At 41.5% G+C, this 22955-nt stretch overlaps 1 protein-coding gene and 1 long non-coding RNA gene across 3 annotated transcripts; both read left to right on the forward strand.

Moving 5' to 3' along the window:
* The first annotated feature begins 3456 nt into the window (after positions 1 to 3456).
* LOC143112425 (trace amine-associated receptor 13c-like) lies at positions 3457 to 4458 on the forward strand. The gene has a single exon (XM_076274692.1). It carries the CDS (start codon positions 3457 to 3459, stop codon positions 4456 to 4458), a length of 1002 nt encoding a protein of 333 aa, XP_076130807.1.
* A 16801-nt stretch (positions 4459 to 21259) lies between these two features.
* Positions 21260 to 22713, forward strand: LOC143112440 (uncharacterized). 2 transcript variants are annotated; one of them, XR_012984746.1, is made up of 3 exons: positions 21260 to 21433; positions 21771 to 21870; positions 22623 to 22713. It is a non-coding gene; the product is annotated as an uncharacterized LOC143112440 (long non-coding RNA). The 2 variants fall into 2 exon arrangements; XR_012984747.1 differs by having other exon boundaries at positions 21771 to 21866; positions 22623 to 22696.
* Positions 22714 to 22955: the final 242 nt, after the last annotated feature.

Here is a 22955-nt window from a genome sequence, read left to right on the forward strand (position 1 = left end):
ATAAAATGTCCAGATTGTGCGTTTTCATGAGTTTCACGATCGTCATATATTTCATTTCCATTCATCACAGAGTTCCCAAAATCACATAAGGTGTGTTAGAGTGTCTAGTTTCGTAATTTAAAAAGAAAAGCTAAAAACGTAATATTACATTTTTGGCACTGGCACTCAATGATTTAATGTCTAGTGAGATATCAGGCCAATTTATGATTAATTGAAATACATTTCTCACATACGGTTCCTTTAACTCTGTTAAGGTATTCCTGTCCCTCAAAACTGTACAAATTGTATTAAAATGGTGTTTAGCAGTCAGAATTTCAAAATGTTCACGGGGGAGAACCCCCGGGCCTCCGCTGATATAATCCACACCCCCTCTCACAAAATGCATTCCATGACCCTGATTGTGCCCCTCTAGAATTTGGGCTTGCATGACACCCCTGATGCAGAGGCATTTTGCCCCCTTTATCGGTTGAAACACGCCCCATAATCAAATCCAAATGGAGCAGTAAGACTCAAATTCTGACTATCATTGAGAATGACGATGTCAGGCCACCGTAGACCTCCATTCATTCTGCACTCGCCCGTAAGCGCCCTCACATGGAACCAGAGTGGAACTGCAACCAGTTTAGAAAGTTCACAATATTCCAATTTACAATACAGTGTAGTTACACTGACACGCGCATAAAGCATCTTTCACAAGGTAGACATAGGCTCTGTTCGAAACAGAAAGCAGCGACTCGCCCCCCTTCCTAAATAGAGAGCTGTCTCACTAGACATGACTACAGATTGAATGCATCTTTTAAGAATGAGTGTAGCACTCAATCTTTGGTTTTCGGTTTCGAACCGCACTTTCTGCCTCGCTCCCCCAGTTAGGTAAAAGGTAGCCGTTTTTACCATTTCAAAGAGAGACTTCGACTCTATTCCTATAACAGTGGTATTTTGTTAGTTAATTCAACTGGCAGCCTTAAGATGTTTTCTTTGCATATCACAGTTGATATGTTAATGCATTTAAAGCATACACTTTGACTCCATACTGTAATAACATCATCTCCATCAGATAGTTAGATTATGATTTATGATGTATTTCCTAGATTGACAGGCAATCTCAAAACAGTGAGGGTGGCTAATTCAATCATTGCCATTCATTTTCTGTGGAAATTGTGGTTGATATTATGTTAACAGATTTAATGTAACATATTGAATTTCGACTCCACGCTGTAATAACATCATCTTCAGGGTCTTAACATGTAAACCACTAGTCTAAGTCATGGTGTATACATTTCAAGAGAGCGTCGGGTCATCTAAAAGTACAGTAGTAAACTGAACCACAGCAATGGCCATGTTTGACTTCTTGCCATGCTGCGCAGATCTGGCTGAACTTTATGCATGTTTCCATTGCAATGTTGTAGCTACAGTAGATCTGCGCATACAAAGTTATTACAAAGGGGTTGTGTGCTTGTGTTTACACAGTTCATCCCAAGCTCTTATCCTTAAAGAAGAGCCATGTGTAACAGCTTTTCCATTCTCTCCAGTGCTGACTGGTCCAGTTTGGAAGGAGGGATATTGTATTGTGTTTGTGACAGGCCTCTTCCTTCGTACAACCGTTTTCCCAGCGGATGGTGTGCTGACAGCATACTGATAAAATATGTGAAGTGATATAACATGAATGCTTACTTTTGGCCTGCATACCTCCACCCAGGTTAATTTTTGGCCCTTTATAGAGAAGAATTTGGGCACCCCTGATTTATACACTTTCAATCTTAACAAATGCTGGTAATTTCACCTTTGTACGGTGTTCGCGTCTGTGGGACCCGTTTTCATTGGCCTTGGCTTATTTTCTGTGAAGAACATAAAAAATTATTTATTTTCAATGACTGCACACAGTACAGCCCCCTACACATAACTATTACATATGAGGTGTTCGGGTCTACTGGACCCGAGTGTAATAATTGTAGGTGCTGTGTACCTTAACTGTGTCCTCCTCCTAACTGGGCCTGCTGTGTGTGTGTGTGTGTGTGTGTCTGTGTGTGTGTTTGGGCATCTGTATGTGTGCGTGTCTAAGTGTCTGTGTGCGGGAATGTTTTTTTCTGCACCTGCTATTCCCACACAAAGTTACAAAATTGTTACATTTCAAGCACTTTCACCTGATTAAGTTCTAAGAAATAAGCACCAATAATGATCAAAAATCTTGTTTCTGTTTTTTCCTTCCTTGTTCCTCGTTTTCTCACAAAAAAACCTCGAAAATGATCATGCACGTGATCTCACAGGGGTAAATGACAAATATGAAATAAATGGTGTCTATATCATTGGTAATTGAGCTAAAGTAAACACCTGTTAAATAGTTTTTCATGAATTGTTATGGCTGTATTGATTTAAAAGCCTAATAATGTGGTGGGTCCAACAGACCCGGGAACATTGGCTGTGTAACAAAAATATGAACACCTTACAAGGGTTAAACAATTGTGTCAATTCAGCTATTTCACATCAGAATTTACATTGAAGTAAGAGGAACTTGGATGAAGTATTGCAAGGGTGATGATATGCTTGGTTGAGACTTTAAACCATGAGTAAAATAAAGCATATATTATTGGGTTCATGCAGGAGTTGAGATACATAATCCATACAAGACAGGTCCATACATAAGAATATGAGTCAGTGCCGTATGCAAAAATGCCTAAATTATATGGCATATAGCAGAGCAAATAAACTGTAACGAGTATGCCTATTGTTTTTGCAGCTTTACGGCTGGATTTCTTACTTGTTATTGTGTCCTTGTTACCAGCCCTTTCTCTTTCTGTAACAGAGTTAATCACCTTTGTATGATACTTAGCTGTACAGAATATTTTCATGTTTAAAATTATAACCGTGGAACAAGGCACAATGAATGACACAAAAACATCACCAACAATCCATGAGAAACTGATTGTTGTGAACAGACACTCTCCGTGACATGTCCTGTGAGGCTCCATTTCAGTTAGGTGGTCATAAAGAAAGAAGATATTAGTATTTGGCATATTTAAGATTTAATTTGGAGTTGTATCCTGATTTTGTATTTGTGTAATGTAATGTTGGATAGAAAAATGGATAATTGGGTGTTCGGGACATTCTTGGTATGCTCAACATATCTCAATAATGCCAAACTAGGAAGTTGATATGAAAGTAAATACTCACATGCAATACAAAACCTTACATATTAGTATTATGTGCACTATATGGACTAAAGTATTTGGCCATTGCACCCACAGGAACTTCAATGACATCCCATTATACGTTTGATCATTATGGGTGGGCCAGACTTTGTTATTAATAGATAGCAATCCGCATGAGGATCTGTTTTTCACAGCTGCCATTGTTTCACCAACATATAAATACAAGGTGAGTATCTGGAGTAGTCAGTAGAAAAGTTGGGTGTGCTGTCAAGCTGGGACAATATTATCGTCAGGACAACCAGTCACGGTAATGGAAGACCCCTGGAGAGCTGATCGCTGTTATCCAGCCCTGAACTCTTCATGTACAAAGTTTGCCAGGCCAAAGGCACTATACATCATCATGTACATATTTTTGTCTTCAATATCTGTGTCCACTGTTCTTCTAAATTTGCTGGTGATCATCTCGATTTTTCACTTCAAGCAGCTTCATACTCCAACCAACCTGCTCATCCTCTCTCTTGCTGTGGCAGATTTATTTATCGGACTGACTGTCATGCCTGTGGAAGGGTCACAATTAATTGAAACATGCTGGTATTTTGGGGACACGATGTGTAACATATTCCCTTTCATTTTTTCAGTGGCTCATTTAGGATCTCTCTGCAGCCTTGTCTTAATTTCCATTGATCGTTTCATTGCAGTCAGTGATCCTTTAAGGTACTCATTGAAGGTCACACACAACAAAGTAGTTATAATTGTTGTTCTTAGCTGGTGTTTTTGTCTACTTTATATATTATTCTTGCTTTATGACCACCTTACTGAAATGGAGCCTCACAGGACATGTCACGGAGAGTGTCTGCTCACAATCAGTTTCTCATGGATTGTTGTTGATGTTTTTGTGTCATTCATTGTGCCTTGTTCCACGATGATAATTTTACACATGAAAATATTCTGTACAGCTAAGTATCATACAAAGGTGATTAACTCTGTTACAGAAAGAGAAAGGGCTGGTAACAAGGACACAATAAGAAGTAAGAAATCCAGCCGTAAAGCTGCAAAAACAATAGGGGTACTCGTTACAGTTTATTTGCTCTGCTATATGCCATATAATTTCAGCATTTTTGCATACGGCACTGAATCATTATCTTATATATGGACCTGTCTTGTATGGATTATGTATCTCAACTCCTGCATGAACCCAATAATATATGCTTTATTTTACTCATGGTTTAAAGTCTCAACCAAGCATATCATCACCCTTGCAATACTTCATCCAAGTTCCTCTTACTTCAATGTAAATTCTGATGTGAAATAGCTGAATTGACACAATTGTTTAACCCTTGTAAGGTGTTCATATTTTTGTTACACAGCCAATGTTCCCGGGTCTGTTGGACCCACCACATTATTAGGCTTTTAAATCAACATAGCCATAACAATTTATGAAAAACTACTTAACAGGTGTTTACTTTAGCTCAATTACCAATGATATAGACACCATTTATGGTTCATATTTGTAATTTACCCCTGTGAGATCACATGTATGATCATTTTCGGGTTTTTTTTTGTGAGAAAACGAGGAAATTCAATTATAAAAAAGGTAAAAAACAGAAACAAGATTTTTGATCATTATTGGTGCTTATTTCTTAGAACTTAATCAGGTGAAAGTGCTTGAAATGTAACAATTTTGTAACTTTGTGTGGGAATAGCAGGTGCAGGAAAAAACATTCCCGCACACAGACACTTACACTCAGACACGCACACATACAGATGCGCAGACACACAGAGATGCACAGACACACACTCAAAGACACACACACACACACAGCAGGCCCAGTTAGGAGGAGGACACAGTTAAGGTACAGTACATAGCACCTACAAGTAGACCCGAACACCTCGTGTAATAGTGATGTGTAGGGGGGTGTACTGTGTGCAGTCATTGAAAATAAGTTATTTTTATGTTCTTCATAGAAAATAAGTCCAAGGTCCCACAGACGCGAACACCTTACAAAGGTGATTTTTACCAGCATTTGTTAAGATTGAAAGTGTATAAATCAGGGGTGCCCAAATTCTTCCCTATAAAGGGCCAAAAATTAACCTGGGTGGAGGGAAGCAGGCCAAAAGTAAGCATTCATGTTATATCACTTCATATATTTTGTCAGTACGCTGTCAGCACACCATCCGCTGGGGAAAATGGTTGTACGAAGGAAGAGGCCTGTCACAAACACAATACAATATCCCTCCTGCCAAACTGGACCAGTCAGCACTGGAGAGAATGGAAAAGCTGTTACACATGGCTCTTCATTAAGGATAAGAGCTTGGGATGAACTGTGTGAACACAAGCACACAGTTGACCAATAAGTCAAACATGGCCATTGCTTTGGTTCAGTTTGCTACTGTACTTTTAGATGACCCGACGCTCTCTTGAAATGTATACACCATGACTTAGACTAGTGGTTTACATGTTAAGACCCTGAAGATGATGTTATTACAGCGTGGAGTCGAAATTCAATATGTTACTATACTTTAAATCTGTTAACATATCAACCACAATTTCCACAGAAAATGAATGGCAATGATTGAATTAGCCACCCTCACTGTTTTAAGATTGCCTGTCAATCTAGGAAATACATCATAAATCATAATCTGACTATCTGATGGAGATGATGTTATTACAGTATGGAGTCAAGTGTATGCTTTTAATGCATTAACATATCAACTGTGATATGCAAAGAAAACATCTTAAGGGTGCCAGTTGAATTAACTAACAAAATACCACGGTTATAGGAATAGAGTCGAAGTCTCTGTTTGAAATGGTAAAAACGGCTGCCTTTTACCTAACTGGGGGAGCGAGGCAGAAAGTGCGGTTCGAAACCGAAAACCAAAGATTGAGTGCTACACTAATTCTTAAAACATGCATTTAATCTGTAGTCATGTCTAGTGAGACAGCTCTCTATTTAGGCAGGGGGGCGAGTCGCTGCTTTCTGTTTCGAACAGAGCCTATGTCTACCTTGTGAAAGATGCTTTATGCGCGTGTCAGTGTAACTACACTGTATTGTAAATTGGAATATTGTGAACTTTCACTCTGAAAATTTCCGGTTTCTAAACTGGTTGCAGTTCCACTCTGGTTCCATGTGAGGGCGCGTGCAGAATGAATGGAGGTCTACGGTGGCCTGACATCGTCATTCTCAATGATAGTCAGAATTTGAGTCTTACTGCTCCATTGGGATGTGATTATGGGGCGTGTTTCAACCGATAAAGGGGGCAAAATGCCTCTGCATCAGGGGTGTCATGCAAGCCCAAATTTTAGGGGGGCACAATCAGGGTCATTGAATGCATTTTGTGAGAGGGGGTGTGGATTATATCAGCGGAGGCCCGGGGGTTCTCCCCCGTGAACATTTTGAAATTCTGACTGCTAAACACCATTTTAATACAATTTGTACAGTTTTGAGGGACAGGAATACCTTAACAGAGTTAAAGGAACCGTATGTAAGAAATGTATTTCAATTAATCATAAATTGGCCCTGATATCTCACTAGACATTAAGAAATAATGTTCATTTCAAATACTTATATCACTGACAACAGTAGTCCGGCCAGGATATTGTCATTTAAAAAGTGAAGTTGCAGCCCTCAACTGATGTTGATGTTGTCATGTTGTGTTTTGGCCTGATGTGCCACCCTCCACCTATCTACTGATCACAAAATCAGTAGTGTTTCGGCATCCGGGTTGCCAGCTCTGCCAGTCAGGGGGGAGGGGGAGGGGATACACCGCTCTACAGTAATTTGAAAGTGATTGCAGTACCAGTTTTGGCCACAATCTTACATACGGTTCTTTTAAGTAAGTAAGGTGGGTCTCTTCTGTCTGGCTTGTGTGACATGAACATTGGCTACCTGCATTAGGCTATCTAAAACTACCCTACATAGAGACATATATCCAGTCTCTATGCTGTTTTCATGGATAGGCCTACAGGAATCAACCTCATTTGTTGTTCTAAATAATGTTGCTTCTAGCCTATCCACGTTATCTCCGGAGTGGTTCAGTTTCACATGCGCAAACATTCAATGAGCGCTCATACCCCTACCCCCTGATTTTATGCCTCCATAGGCCTATTTGATGACAACATTTTGTTTATTTTTCTTTTGGTCCGTGTGCCGAATTATCAGGCTATTATCAGACATGTGACAGCAGCACCAGGCAGAATTTAACTTTGCGGCTCCGTGGATGAGCAATCTGCTTGTCGAGGAGGCCCATAGACAGAACAGACTCTCAAAACCCATTTCGAGTCATTTCTAACTCCATTTTGACCAAACTAGTTAACATTAGGCCTACTGCTGTTTAGCTTTGTATGGCAGTAAGCAGCCTAACATTTGTTTATCACAGTCTGTCGACAAGTCACGCAACCAATATACTGAATGCTTTGAATTTGCAGTAAGCATCAAATCCTTTTGGCCTACATTTGTTTATGTACACCCTTAAGAGTTGAGATTACTGAAGGTTCTGTCTTAATGATGGACTAATCATCTGAGTCAGAGGCGTGCGGAAAACACACATGATGTAACAAATACACAACTGTGTTCATGTTTCCATGTTCTCCCAATATTTATTTATTTATTTATTTTGTTTGATATGTTTGTTGCGGTCACTATGGCACAGGTCACAATATTAATCTTTGGAGAACACTCTAATGATCTGTTAAATTTGTTTGTCTGCCTTTTCTTTGTGAACCCTGGATACCAGAGGAGCCTATTAACACCTGAAATGTGCACAACACAGCCATAATGAGGGTCCAAATCTCAGTGGTACATCTCACATTAAAGGTGTGAAATGAAAGACAAACATTAGTTGATGCAATAACTGTCTTGTATGGTTTAACATGAATAAAAATGATACAATATATTATTTGCAAAATTATTTATTACAATTGAAATATTTATTTATCCCATATTTTTTTCTGCATATATTTATCATGAAGTCCTCCATCGAGTAGCCTAGTGCTGTGCAAGTTCAGCGGTCATTTGGACCATTTCCATGTTGTTACATCTGTTAGTCATCAGAGATTGTGACTTAAGTCTGAGACCTAAAGCCATCCTTACAAGACTGACAAGATTTGGGAAAGATTCTTGAAAGACTGTAGTGTTTTGAATAAAGCTTGAACGGGGGGCATTAGTTAAAAGACTATTTCAAGAATTTTCCCCAAATCTTGTTAAAGTCTTCTGATGTACAGTATGGGTAGCATAAGCAAAAACAGTGACTTCAGACTTGACTTGCAACCAGTGCCGGTTCAGACCTCCATGGGGCTCTTAAAGGAGAATTCTGGTGTGATATTGACCTAAAGTGTGTTGAAACATGATACCGAGTTTGAACGTATGTCTCATAGCCCATCTCAGCTTGTCCCCTGCACTCCAAAATCTGGCGCTAGTTAGCCGATGCTACCAACAGCTTTTTCAATGGTGGTGCTTCGGCATCGGGCTAGCCATGCAAATAAATCACTGTTTTACACCATTTACGAGGCTCAATGTATCTCCACACTTCATTGGTAGACTACCGAAGGCCCTGACATTTAAAACGAGACATTGAGAACTTTTAAAAAGCACTGGTAGTTTACTTACAAGACGATTTATACAGACAGTATCTTCACAAAGTTTAGCGTTTGCAGCCATCTGCAAATTTTGTAATTTGTATTTTAGTATATTTTTATATATTGTATTAAGTGTTAGTATAATTTGTATTTTAGTATATTTAGCATATTCTTTATCTTCTACTGTCCTTACTGCTTAGTTGTGTTTTTATATTATATACTTTAATTACTCTTTCTGCTGTTAAAGAATGTGTTGTGTTGTATGTATGCTGCTGAGACCTTGAATTTCCCCTGGGGATCAATAAAGTATCTATCTATCTATCTAAATAGGCCTATCAGAAACATGCCGTATTGTTATTGTGTGGTTTACATAGGCTAACATTAACAACTCATGTGGATGTCTTGTTAGTAGTGCTGTCAGTTAAACGCATTATTAATGGCGTTAACGGAAACCTATTTTAACGGCGTCAATTTTTTTATCGCGAGATTAACGTTCATTTTGGTGTAACAAACTTTGTAGTTTTTTCACATGCTGTTGCAACAACTAGTAACGTTAGAACCACTACAACACCACACCGATCTAGCCAGACCGGAAACTAAACAATACGCACTGACAAATGGAATGGAACAGAACGTTGTATGTGCTGCATACACGCCCCCTTTTAGGGGGAATTTACACTGAACTTACACTTTAATACAGAAGCCGCTCTGCAAAGTAATGACATAAATGCATTAGAGCATAATCACCGCTTCCTTGAGGAACATTTACATCTACTAATGACTATGGCTGACATTTTGACTCAGGTAAGTTAACACTGTAGCTAATATGCCTAATTACATTAGCTACACCCAAACATTGTGTTGATAAATGTTTGTGTACAGGATAACAACCTCCTACATGAAATAACCGAAATGATGAATGGAGTGAAGGAAATGTTTACTCAGGCGGCTGTCCTTCTCCACCCCCAAACAACTTCTTCCAATGTAGGCCTACTATTACAACAAACGGGTGGACGTCCAAGGTATGGTGCCTATGGCCATGCAGTTTGTTCTGTGTAATGATAACGTCGTTAATGTTATAATCTACACAGATATCAAACATTCTGGTCTGGCATACATGTGACATTTCTGGCATAATTTAGAGGTAACGTTAGCCTAGCAATGTAGCCTAAACTTTGGCATTACGTCCCCTTAGAATTATAAGGTTCTATCTGACATTTTTGTCAAAATTGAGTTATTGACATATTCTTATTCTGTGACACCTTAAGAAGATGAGGTGAGGTGTTTCTTGTAGCTGTATGCATTTTTGGACATTATATCTAAAGAGGTTTGTTCCACTTATCAGTATAACTCTATGGAATTCTAAAACTTTGAAGCTCAATATCTCAGAACTACTCAGAACGTAGATAGAACCCTATAATTCTAAGGGGACGTAATATAACAGATAAAAAATAAAACACCGCAGGTAGATGTGAGCCCAGGTCAACCATTTAAAAAAGCATTTTGCAACATTTTGGTTAAATTCCAGGTATCGACTTTCTAGTGACCAGATATCCCAGTTCAGAGAGAGTGGCATGTCATGGGCCTCAATTGCTGCCTGCTTGGGCATCAGCGTTGCAACCCTTTTCCGAAGAAGACGTGAATTGGGCCTACAGAGCTTTCACTCCATTTCCAATAGCGACCTTGACACCTTGATCTGGGAAATTATCGCTTCCACTGCAAATGCTGGGGCTAAACTTGTGCAAGGTAAATCTGACAATGTTTTGCCCCTAATTGTCCTCGGTCAAATGGACCGATTTGCAGAAGACGTCATAAACATTCTAAATCGCTGGTTGCACAAAGCTACATGAAAAGCATAATGTTTATGTGTGAGCGAGTTCCCAGATCACAGATAAACCACCAACACTGCATAGGTAACACTTGGTATTGCACATGTAGGAAAAGTAAAAGGACTCCCATCTGTCACTATCTAGACCTCCCTCGCACAGAAACCGTAACAACCGTGCCACGGCGGGCTAACAGATTTGAAACCGCATGGCCTACCTTGACGGTTATTGACAAGGTTGAATGTTCATATCATAATCCATAGTGTCCGTTAGTCTTCTCTGTAGTTCCCCAGGTGTGTTTTGTAATAAACGATAGGTCTTTAGCCATAGTTTAACTTCACAAATGCCACAGAGAGGTTAGCGAAACAGACGTTAGGTATTTTCCTTGCTTGGACTATCTTCACGAAGACGCAAGAACTTTTTCTCACGATGTGCTCTTTCAATGTGTGACGTAGTTTGTCATCACATGTCATCAAAAACACTGAATTAGTCTTTGCAATATTTCCAAATTTGTGTAGCGCTTTCAATGAACCCTATTCACTAAGGACCTGATGCACTGATAACATATGCCTACTCGATGTATGTGGAGTCAAAGTAAGGGCCACGTGGTCACTCTTAAAATACAGTATTTAGAGAATATCTCCCAAAGAGGTGAAGGACGTCCCACCTTCCTCCATACCACACACAATATAATAATAAAAAAAATCCTTTACAGAATAGAGATTGTGAAGGCCGTATGCACTACACTGGTGAGGCCCACCCTTGAGGATGGGAAAGTTTTGGATGGCCAGATGGTATGCTTCCTATTTAAGGACAGGACCATCTATGTTCGTCCAACCACGTCCATCCAGTCCGTCCAACCGGTATGACAACATAAATGCATCTGCATAATCCCAATCATTTTAACATTTATGTAATTTGCAATAACTTGTAACAACAATAACCACAACTGTATTGCTAGAAGATTGTTGTATTTTATTGTATTGCATTTATAATCTGTATTATCCTCCTGAGACCCTGTGTGACTATCCAGACATAGAATATATACATTTTTTCTTATATACTTTGTTCTTCTTTTAAGGAGGAAAGTAATGACTCAGGAGACAGCTGCTCTGCTGTCTTTGAGGAAGAGCCTATGGAGTCAGTAGTAAGTGGTCCTTCCCACAATACTGATGCAACTACCATCCAATCTTTAATGGATATTGCCCAGCCATCAACAAGCATGCATCTATGGCAAGCGATTTTAACATTTACCCGCTAAGTTATGGACTATCTATTGCTATCTGGAATTAACATTGTAGATATCAACAACATCTTTCTGACTAGTCGCAATTACATTTTGGATAGTTGGAATTGTCATTCAAGATATCTGTAACGTAATTGTTACTAGTCAAAACGAGATATCTGTAATTTAGTTTTGACTAGGTAAAACTGAATTGCAGATATCTGTCATCACGTCATTGAAAACAACATTCAACTCGTCACACATCTTAAATGACAATTGCAGATACCGGTATCTTTAATTCAGTTTTGACTAGGCAGAATGAAAGGTGAAGATATCTCAAACGTCATTATGACTAGTGCAAATTATTGCAAGACGTTGCTCTTTAGATCCGTAGCAAGAGCCTGTCTACTTATTAGAGTAGGAAGCACAAAGAAGGACAGGCTGGTAAAGAAAGCTGGCTCTGTAGTGGGAGCTGAACTGGAGTGCATCACTTCAATATCTGACAAAAGGACCCTGAACAAACTTATCAACATCTTGGACAATGAGTGTCACCCACTCCACAGCACTATTGTTAACATGGGCGGATTATGAACTTTCGGGCCCCTGGGCCCAGATGTATTAAGGGCCCCCCACTTATTGTCGTATATGTGGGAGGGGGGGTTTGGGGGTCCTCCCCCAGAAATGTTTAAATTTTTCTGATGTGATTTCCTGTATTCTGGTGCATTTTGGGGATGGCCAATACTAAATTCAATCAGATTCATACAGTGGGTCCCTGTTAAGTTTGGACGGGTTCCTTCATGAATCACGCACCCCATTTTCTCAGCAGAAATGGCACAAACTGCAGTTGACACAAACAACCACAAGGTGTCACTTGGGTGCCACTACTATTTTTGATGCGACTGACTTACTGCATTTGTATGTATTTGGGATTTGGTCTGCAGATGCGACCTGATCGTGTTGTGTATTGTGTGTCGTGATTCTCCACGGGTGGGTGCGCTGTGGACTTAGGCTGGGGGGAGGATTGGTGTTGTGGTTGCACAGTGCTTGGTGTCGGCATTTGTGGTGAAGGAGGACTGTCCACTGTAGGGTGGCTGGTGTTCTGAGGGTCCGGGTCGTCAAGGAGCTGTGGTGATGGCGGCTCAGCCACAGGTAGTATGTGACGGCGATTTCTCCTATAAGTCTTCCCATCTGCTTGAACTATGTAGGACCGTGGTTCCTTACTCATCTCCTTCACCATTCCAAGTTTGTCGTAGCCTTTTGCTGTCTGCATGCGGACCACTTGTCCCTCTGCCAACGGCTGTAGTGGATGACTCGACTTGTCATAGTAGCGCTTCAGGGTGAGCCTTTTGTTGAGGAGCTGGGCGGTGACTTGCTTGGCGTTCCTCGTGGTAGGCTCCAGCAGTTTAGTGCTCACTGGAATGGCAGCACGGGTTTGGCGAGACATAAGGCGCTCAGCAGGAGAGCCTAACGTTGGGTCACGGGGAATGTTTCTGAGGTTCAGCATATTGAGGAATACATCAGACCCATCCCTGTGCGATTTCTCCATGAGTTGCTTGGCACTGCGGACTGCTCTTTCAGCGAGTCCGTTTGACTGGGGAAACTCTGGGCTGCTCGTGGTATGAGTAAAATCCCATTGCTTTGCAAAATCCTTGAAGTGCTGACTAGTGTATTGTCTAGCATTATCAGTGATGAGTGTGTGCGGTGTGCCATGTACCGAAAAGTGCCTTTTTAATTTGGATATGACGGCTGGTGAGGTCAAGTCTCGGAGGAGGTCGACTTTGAACCAGCCGGAATACGAATCCACAAGAACTTGATAATGATTGCCATGCCAATCAAGAATGTCTGCGGCCACTGTGGACCATGGCAGATCTGGAACAGGGTGGAGCTGGAGGGGCTCTTTCCGCTGATGCGACTTTGTGCTATTACAAACTGCACATGAGAGCACCTCTTCCGTGATGTTCTCTGACATTGCAGGCCAGAAGATTACACCTCTGGCTCTACGTTTGGTTGCCTCAATACCTGGGTGGCCTTTGTGTACAATGTTGATGTACTCCTTGTGCAGGGATTGGGGGATAACTGCTTTATGGCCTTTCATGATGATACCATCCTCCACTGTCAGCTCGTCTCTGTATGGAAAAAAATGGCTAATGGCAGACCACAGCTGGCTTTCTCTGGCGGGCCATCCGCGTCGAATGATTGTGGTAAGACTTTGTAACGACTCATCCTCTGCTGTGTGTCTACGGAGTTCCTCCAGGCGTGCTGAGGAGATGTAGCTCACGCTCATGACTTCATAGTCACCGTTTTCAACAGGGTTCTGTGGTGCTTGTGAGCTGGGAGCTCTTGAGAGGGTGTCTGCCAGGTACATGTATTTGCCCTTTTTGTAGACTAGGCTGATGTCGTAGCTCTGCAGGCGAAGCAACATTCTCTGGAGGCGGGCTGGAGCGGCATGGATGGGCTTTTTTATGATGGTCACTAAAGGTTGGTGGTCAGTTTCTACGATTGTGGGCTTTCCGTAGACATAGTCTTTGAATTTTGTGCAGGCAAACACAACCGCCAGAAGCTCCTTTTCTATTTGAGCGTATCTTGTCTCAGTATCCGTGAGAGCACGCGACGCAAAGGCTACTGGTCTGCCGTTCTGTAAACATGCTGCTCCTAGTCCATAACATGACGCGTCACAAGTCAGGGTAACTGGGTCTTTGACATTGTAGTATGCCAGTACTGGCGGGCTTGACAGGCATGATTTGAGGCGCTCGAAAGCCTCCTGATGCTGTTGAAACCAGCACCATGCGGTCTCTTTGCAGGTGAGTTTCCTCAGGGGCGCTGCGATGTCGCTGAGATTTGGGATGTACTTGCTAAGGTAATTGACCATGCCTAGGAAGCGTTGTAGTGCGGTCACATCTGTGGGGACCGGCATGTCATTGATTGCTGCAGTTTTGGATGGGTCTGCTTTTAGACCTTCGCTTGTGAAGATGTGGCCTACATATGTCACCTGGTCCAGGCGAAATTTACACTTCCTTGGGTTTAACCTGAGGTTGACTTCCCGTGCCCTTTCGAGCACCTTTCTCAGGTTGGCGTCATGTTCAGCCACTCCGCGGCCTCCTATGATGATGTCGTCGACAAAGACTGAGCAGGGATAACCCGCAAACAGTTGTTCCATGGAGCGCTGAAATACTTCACTTGCGGAATTTATGCCGAAAGGCATCCTTAGAAATCTGTAGCGCCCAAACTGAGTGCTGAATGTGGTCAGCAATGATGATTTCTTGTCGAGACGTATCTGCCAAAAATAATTCTTTGCGTCCAGGACAGAGAACACCGTTGCTCCAGACATTTGCGCTGCCACCTCTTCGACGCTGCGCATTGGGTGATGGGGTCTTTTCAGTGCGGTGTTGAGGTCTTTGGGATTGATACATAGTCTGATTTCTCGCTTATCCTTCTTGTGTGCTGCTACCATAGACGACACCCAGTCGGTTGGTTCTGTGACTGGAGTTATGACACCTATTCTTTGCATGGGTTCAAGTTCAACTTTAACTCTTTCTTGCATTGCAACAGGGATACGGTGGGCCGGGCGGACCACAGGCTGTATGCTGGGATCCAAAGTCATGGAATATGTAACTGGAAGTTCTCCTAACTCGTCGCTGAACAGGTCTTTGTACTGTATAAATGTCTGTGAGCTGAAGTCTGTGTTTCTCTCCACGCTGATCTGGTGGACGTCTGGACTCATTTTCACAACCCCCATGTCCATACATGCACGAAATCCTAGCAGAGGTTGCACTGCTCTGTCTACAATGAAAAACGGCAATGGGTGGTTCTGCTCCTTTAAGCAGCACGGCAGTGAGACGATGCCACTGGTCTCAATTCTGGTGCCTCCATAAGCAAAAAGGCTAGCTGCTTTCTTCAGCTTTACAAGTTGTTCGGCACTATTAAGTCCTCTGAAAGTGTCCAGGGACATCACATTGCATTTTGCTCCTGTGTCCACTTTCATCTCAGTGGGTTTGCCGTTTATGTGCATTGTGACAAATCCTTCATCCTTTTCAATGGCTTTTAGATTCACCCAGTCAACATGACGGTCAACTTCGACACCGTCCACATAAAACGTTCCATCTTCACATGTCTGTTCCTCTATTTCGATCTCATTAACAGTCTGCCTGCCAGATTTCTGTCTAGTATGTTGCCTATTTTGGCTGCCCGGTTTAGACTTGCAGCAACTTTTGTAGTGGTTAAACTTTTGGCAACCGTGACACTGTTGTCCGAATGCTGGACACTTTTCCCGCTTAGCTGCGTGGCTGCCTCCACAATTATTGCACCTCGTGATAGTTTGTGAGGGGGGCTGGGGCTTTGGCCACTGCTTTCTATTTGAATCTAACCTAACCGCATTCACACTGGCAGCATTACTTTGTGATGCTAACGTCTTGCTATTTTCCTCGGTCATCTCGTGTATCCGACAGGTTGAAATGGCTTTGGCAAGAGTTAGCTCGCTATTTCTTAACAGAGCTTTTCTCAGAGTGTCACTGGTAACTCCACACACGATGCGGTCACAGATTAGCTCGTCTGTCAGGGCTCCAAAGTGGCAGCATTTAGCTTTAATCTTTAAGTCACTTATGAATGATTCGATGTTCTCACCTTGTTTCTGACCTCTGGTATGGAACTTGTGTCTTTCCATAGTCCTGTTGTTTTGAGGATCGCAGATTTCACTAAACTTTTTCTTCAAACATGCGGGGTCTTCTCGAGATTCAGCTGGGGTAATGATTCCACCTTCTCCTGGCGCGCGCACTTCAGCAGCGTAGACAAAAGAACGCTCTCGTTCGATGGCGTCTGGGCCAGCAATGTTGAGAAGGATATAAGCTTGGGTCCTTGCCGGCTTGTTCGAATGTGCAGCAGCAATAAAAATGTCATACTCCCGCTCAAAAACACGCCAATTCTCGGCGATATTTTCATCAAAAACGAGAGGGTCGGGTCTGCGAAATCCATCCGCCATCACGTCGGGTAAACGAAAGCACCGTTGTAGCCTAAACTGGCGATGGCTATGCTGGCAGTTCAAAGCAACAGGTTGTTCAACGACGATAGAAAATAACACTCACTGGCGAGAAGTCCGTACTTGCTTCTGACACCATGTAGAAAGTTTATATTGTGGCCTATCAGTCAATGATCACACCGCATGTAAGCGACTGCATTTAATTCACGTACAAGATAACCAACCCATCCCTACATACAGAGGTAGAGTTAAACAGGTCACCGGGCATTCTGATTGGCTCATACCACCTAGTACGGTGGCTCTTAATAAACAAACTGCATAATCATTTAACCAAATGATCTACACTTACACTTGACAAAACATTCTAATATGAAAATGTAGATGCAATTGTTGTAAAATGGTGCAGCTCCTTTAAGAAAGCCCCGTGTGCAGGGATGGAGAGAGAGAAAGCGAGAGGGGATAGGCCTATGTGTGTTAGAACTTAGCGTGTGGAAAAAGTACGTGCTGTTGAGACTGGAGGGAGTCATATTCAAAATAATGCAAAAAAAAGCAATTATCCTCATTCATTGCAACCAAAGCATGCCTGCTTGCCGACGTTCAAACGAAAAATATATCAAAGCACCTTTTGCGTTTGAATGTAGCACGAAAAAATGTTTAAACAGCTGGACAAATGATTTAGCTAATTGATTATATAACCTGTACACCAGCAATAATTCCAAAGGGGGCAGATAGGGGCCACTGCACTTAAAACTTAAAAAGATGAAGCTTTCCGAACTTTGAAATTGCGATCAGTGACTGGCATCAGGTGAACGAAGCTTTTCGAAGTTGAACAGGCTATTAAAAACTATTTGCGCACCTCCATGTCACAGGAGAGACTGGGCTCTCCCTTCTATGAAAAAGACGTTAGGCTACCTGCAAACTGGCCTATGATTTCATTGCTGAGTTTGCGGCAAAGCAAGAAAATGTTTTTTTTCCTGAGTCAGGATATGGCGAGTCAGTGTCATTTATTTGTCCAATGTTAGATACAGACCAGTACATCTTATCAATAGTTTGAATGTCGTGTGTGTTTCTGCTCATTGACAAATACCGTTCAGCACAATGATTCATGCCCAATTAATTCCCCCTGTTAAAGTGTTCGCCTTTGTTACACTATTTGGTTTCGTGATGTAGCCTATGATAAACACCATATGGCCAAATATGTGACTCAGCTAATGTTATAGGCTATACAATTGAATTTCCCCTCTTAAAGGCAAGCTGGTGTAGCTTATTAGACTAGGCTATTATTAAAATACACCGACGGTAGCCTTGGCTATGTGTAAAGTAAGCTATCGCATGATTTCATGCACGTAAGTGAAAAGGGCCTTGCATCTGTCAAGTTCGCACAGGGCCTCGCATCCCCTTGCGACGGCCCTGCAGCTCCTCCTAAGACAGCGAGGAAAAAGTTAAAATACGCGATAAACCCGGGAAAAGTTGACAGGTTTGTTTCGGTGAATTATTAAACTTTGACTAATATTTCAATGTGTCGATGTTTTTGACTAACGAACATCGAAACGTTAGTCAAAGTTTAATAATGTTCTGCACCTTTTACTAAAGAATAAAGAAAATTAAGAAGACATCTGAGCTGCACCGGCGTCTCTCCTTCTCTAACACTTTTTGGCTTTGGCTAAATATTTCTAAAATCATTTGAGTTTCACTAGTCACATGTTTTAACAAGCAACACTTGTTATTGAACTAATAACAGACGTGTGTCGAAAATTGACTTTATTTTCCATACGGAGAAATAACATATGCAGAGTCTAACCAAGGTCAATCTTGCCAAAAAAGCCCTCAAACCTGAAAACACATGAGGCAAAAGTGCAAAACATCACAAAACTAACTAAACTAACACACGCATATTTTTGTATTGCAATCATTGTAGCCTACAGTTGTAACAGCGCGTAACAGTCGTTTTACTCCCCGGATGCGCTCATTATAAAGAACGTTTAACGTGTCCCAAAAACAGCTATCAATTAATCACCAAACGTCTTATAAACAAGTATTGCCAGGAGCAACACCTTGCAAAAAATGATAACAATAGGCCTAGGCCTTTATATGGCTCTGCTCCTGCCTAGATTCGAACTCAGAACTGCCTGAAAGTTGCAGATCTGTTCTGGAAATACGTGCATTTACCCACTCGACCGTCAGACAACGCTATCTGCTTCGAGTAGGCCTATTGGGTAGGACTGTAGCCTACACTGGTTGCTGTGGCAGTCTTGAGTGACCGAATTCGTTTTTCTTTGTCATATGAATGCTGTCATTTTGTTTACATTACTGTTAAGGAGATGCTGTAGGCAAAGTCTATATTTCAACCTTGTTAGTGTAGTAAAAAAAATCAGAACTATTCACAAGGTTTCTGGGCAGCATATTTATGTTCTGTTAGCAAGCGAACTTCTCATGACTACCGACAAAGTAACCTACTGCCAGCTGACGAAGCTCTCATTTTAAAACATTACTGAGAGACAGACACTGTACAATCAAGAAATCTTGCCACTGAATCCAAAACTATGTTTAACATTATGTACAAGGCTTAGGCTACAATGGACTAGCATGTTGCAGGGGCTGCTAAAAACACAGAGAAACGCACTGAAAACTCGGCCAATCACAGCCCTTGCTGTCGAATGCGCCGTCTGGTTCGACCGTGGAACTCCACAGCGGACTATGCTGCCCTAAGCGGCTGCAGTTGTACTTACATTTCACCATTCACCATGATCGTGAATGAAGTGTCAATTTTTAACTGGGACCAACTGTAGCCTACATCCTGATTTGTTGATATTGAGGCAATGAGTCCATGCAAAGGCTTGGGCTTCAGGGCCCCCTGACCCCTTGGGCCCTGTAGGCCCGTGCAGTAATCCATCCCTGATTGTTAAGCAGAAGAGCCTGATCAGCTGGAGACTTCGCTCACTGCCTTGCACAACAGACAGACTGAGGAAGTCATTTGTCCCCAGGGCCATTGAACTGTTCAATGCTTCACTTAAGGGAAGAGGAGAGATAGACTTCTCTGCATAGTCTATCTGCCTCTTCACCCCCTCCATGTTTGGATACTGTCTGTCCACTAGCCACTTTTTACCACTGTCTTTCTGCCTCACTGTTTGCGTGCTATATTAGCACATATGCATAACCCCTCCCTCCATGCCACAGCCGAACTGTGGCCACACTTATACACTGTAAAACCGAACAGTACAAGTAAAACAATGTTTTTGATTTGTTGCAGATCTACATCTAAGCGATCTGTAGAATTTTATTAATGAGAAATTATTTCACAGATGCACAACTTCGGATGCATTAGTTCACATTTGGGTTTACAAATGCACGAATGTTGTGCATGTTCTCAGATTATGAAACACGGATGTGCAAATGTGTTTCGCACCAACTGCGCTGCAACGTTTGGAGCAAAAGTGTCGAGTGCATGACTCTTGAAAGTTGTGACTCACAGGATAGGATTTGTGTACCTGTAAAAAGGATTTGTGAACCCGTAGCCCCTATTTTGTGTTAACAAGATATAAAAAAATATGTACAACTTCAACTTTACTGTTACACATTTACGACTTTAGTGTGCACATGCAAAATCTGCAGTTAAATGTGCTCGCCACTTTTGCACCCAATATACCTTCATAGTAAACACTCAAAAATGAAAAAAAGTTAATAGTACTCTAATCGTCTGTGTTACTTGAACAAATTTGAACTTTTAAGTTGACAGCACTCATCCGCTTTGAGTCATTTGAAAAAATAGAAAGCGTGGGAAAGTTCCCTACGCAAATTGTAGCAAATTTGTAGGCGGATCCTCTGCCATACGTGGACCAACGCCAAGTGACAAGCGACGCCGGCAACGGTCGACCACCAGATGACAAGAGACGAGAACAAGAGCAGTGAAAATAGACAATGAGAGGAGACAACGAGAAGAGAGAAAACCCGCAATTAAACATAAGTGGAAAAGTGAGTTGCATGTTGACCGTAAAGCACGTCCTTTATCATATTGTTTAAAAACCCGAATGTTTTAAAATATTGTCTTAGGCTACGTGACGTAACTTTATCCAGTTAGAACTAGCTAGCACTAGCAGCTAAGAATTTGGCTGCTGTATACCAGCACTTGCTGGATCAGCCAGCGATCTAACTCAATTGGCCAATGTGAGTACTAAAAATATGAACTAACCCCCGTTAGCACTATTTAACACAATAGCTTGGAAGTGCAAGCTTTGTGGTGCATTGCTTGATAACAGGGCACATGTCCTGCAACATTATCGTTTACAGCATGTTAGCAATGTTTCCTCCATTAACGTTAGTCCACTGTCATGTTACTGACTGTCTGCACATTTAAGTCAGTAGCCTAAATTCATTTGACACGGTCACACACAGTTCATGCTCAGTCAGAATGTGTATTATTCGCATGTCAGCTGTGTAGGTGAAAACAACCATTTAATGTGCAAACTGTTCTCGGCCATGGATGCATTTAAAGCGACATCATGAGATGGTGGATTGTCCTAATAGAGATTGTCAGTATGTTCAAATGTGTATTCGTCCTTCAATTCACAGATTCAGAAGTTGATGCAAACAACATTGGCATTGAGAAGGAAGGAGATCATATCAGACGTCCTTCCCCGCAGACATAGCCTATTAGTTCGGTGGTGGCCTGCAATCATGTTGGAATCCCAGGTAAGCATTTCTTTTGTACAAATACTTGGAATAGATTCATTTCATGTGTGGTTCTGACCAAATGTGTTTTAAATCTTTACACTTACCCCCCTATTTTGAGTTTTTGCTCGAAATTGCACACCGCCTACTAACAATGGCCCTGTTTCCACATACTTTGACTTATATTCAAGTGCTTGATCCCCTTTGAAAGCAGAGGTCTTGTAGATTACAACTCCTCCATGGACTTAAGATAAAAAGAATGCTTTGGTTTCAGAAGCTGTACTATCAAAGAAAGGTAATCCTATTGAATTGCAGTTTGTAGTTATTAACTGGCTTGACTCCATGTGTTCTCATGCAGGGATCCTCAGATGTAAATATCCGACGTGCTGTGGCGCTCCGTGGCCTTCCTTTCTACCTCCATGAGGATGATGCCACTTTTCTAAAGACATGGGATGTAAGTAAGCATGTTTTCTATTGACATGACAGTTAAAGCGTAACTGTGGCATTAAGCGACCCATGGCCTGTTGTTTCGAGGTCAACGCATGCTATTAGAATGAAAAACAATGAGAAAATTGGGTACAACATAAAGCAAATACTGGTCCAGCAGCTTAAATGGGTGGTTCAGGATTTTGGACATAGGACCTTATTTCCAAGTTAGCAAGTGTGATATTTATCAGTGGAGACCGTTTTTAACACGTTTCATCCAGTCCTCGTCTATTCAGGCGTTATATTTATTTGCCTCGGTGTACTATGGAGTGGGTAAGACTGTTTTTAGTGGCAGGCTTACACATACTGTTGACTCGCGCCAGCCTAGCACCTGCGAACTCTGCAACTAGAAGGACTGGATGAAACGTGTTGAAAACGGTCTCCAACTTGTGTTTTTATCTTGGATCTTGGCACAAGGGATTATAACACCTAATCCTGTGTATTAATGTAATATCACACTTGGTAACTTGACCTCGAACAACAGGGCTATGCGTCGAATAACGCTGGAGTTACATTTCAAGCTTTTGTTTTTCTGTTTGTTTTTTCACCAAGAAACTCCAGGGAAGTTACTTAGTATTATTTCAAGTAATTATTTCAATAATGCAACTGCCCTGGAAAAGTTTGAAGATAAAATGTTAAACTTAATATGACATGGTATCACTTGACATGTAATGCCTATTAGATATTCAATTAACACACAATTGTTCTTTGTTCATTTCTTCAGGTCTCTCAATCGGAGTTTCCAGATATTGAGGACCTTGCTGTTGAACTCATTCTGATCAGCACGAACAGTGCAAATGCATCCCTCTGCCCAAAGGAGACTCCTGTTGTTTTGGATTGAAATGATTTTTGAATTTCCTAGCATTGGTCAGGCATTTGTCATAAAGTATCTATCTATCTATCTATCTAGATAGATAGTATCTATCTATCTATCGATCTATCTATCTAGTCTTTATGCCCTTGATCTAAACTGTGTTTATTTGAATTTAGCCTCCACTATAGCCCTGTTCTGAACTCCAACCTGTATTTGTTTCCATGGTTTACATGAAAATAAAAG

Source organism: Alosa pseudoharengus, unplaced genomic scaffold, assembly GCF_046254945.1.
Source record: "Alosa pseudoharengus isolate Yale_2024_CS ecotype anadromous, Long Island Sound unplaced genomic scaffold, YU_APseudo_1.1 YU_APseudo_1.1_scf_8, whole genome shotgun sequence".
NCBI lineage: Eukaryota > Metazoa > Chordata > Actinopteri > Clupeiformes > Clupeidae > Alosa > Alosa pseudoharengus.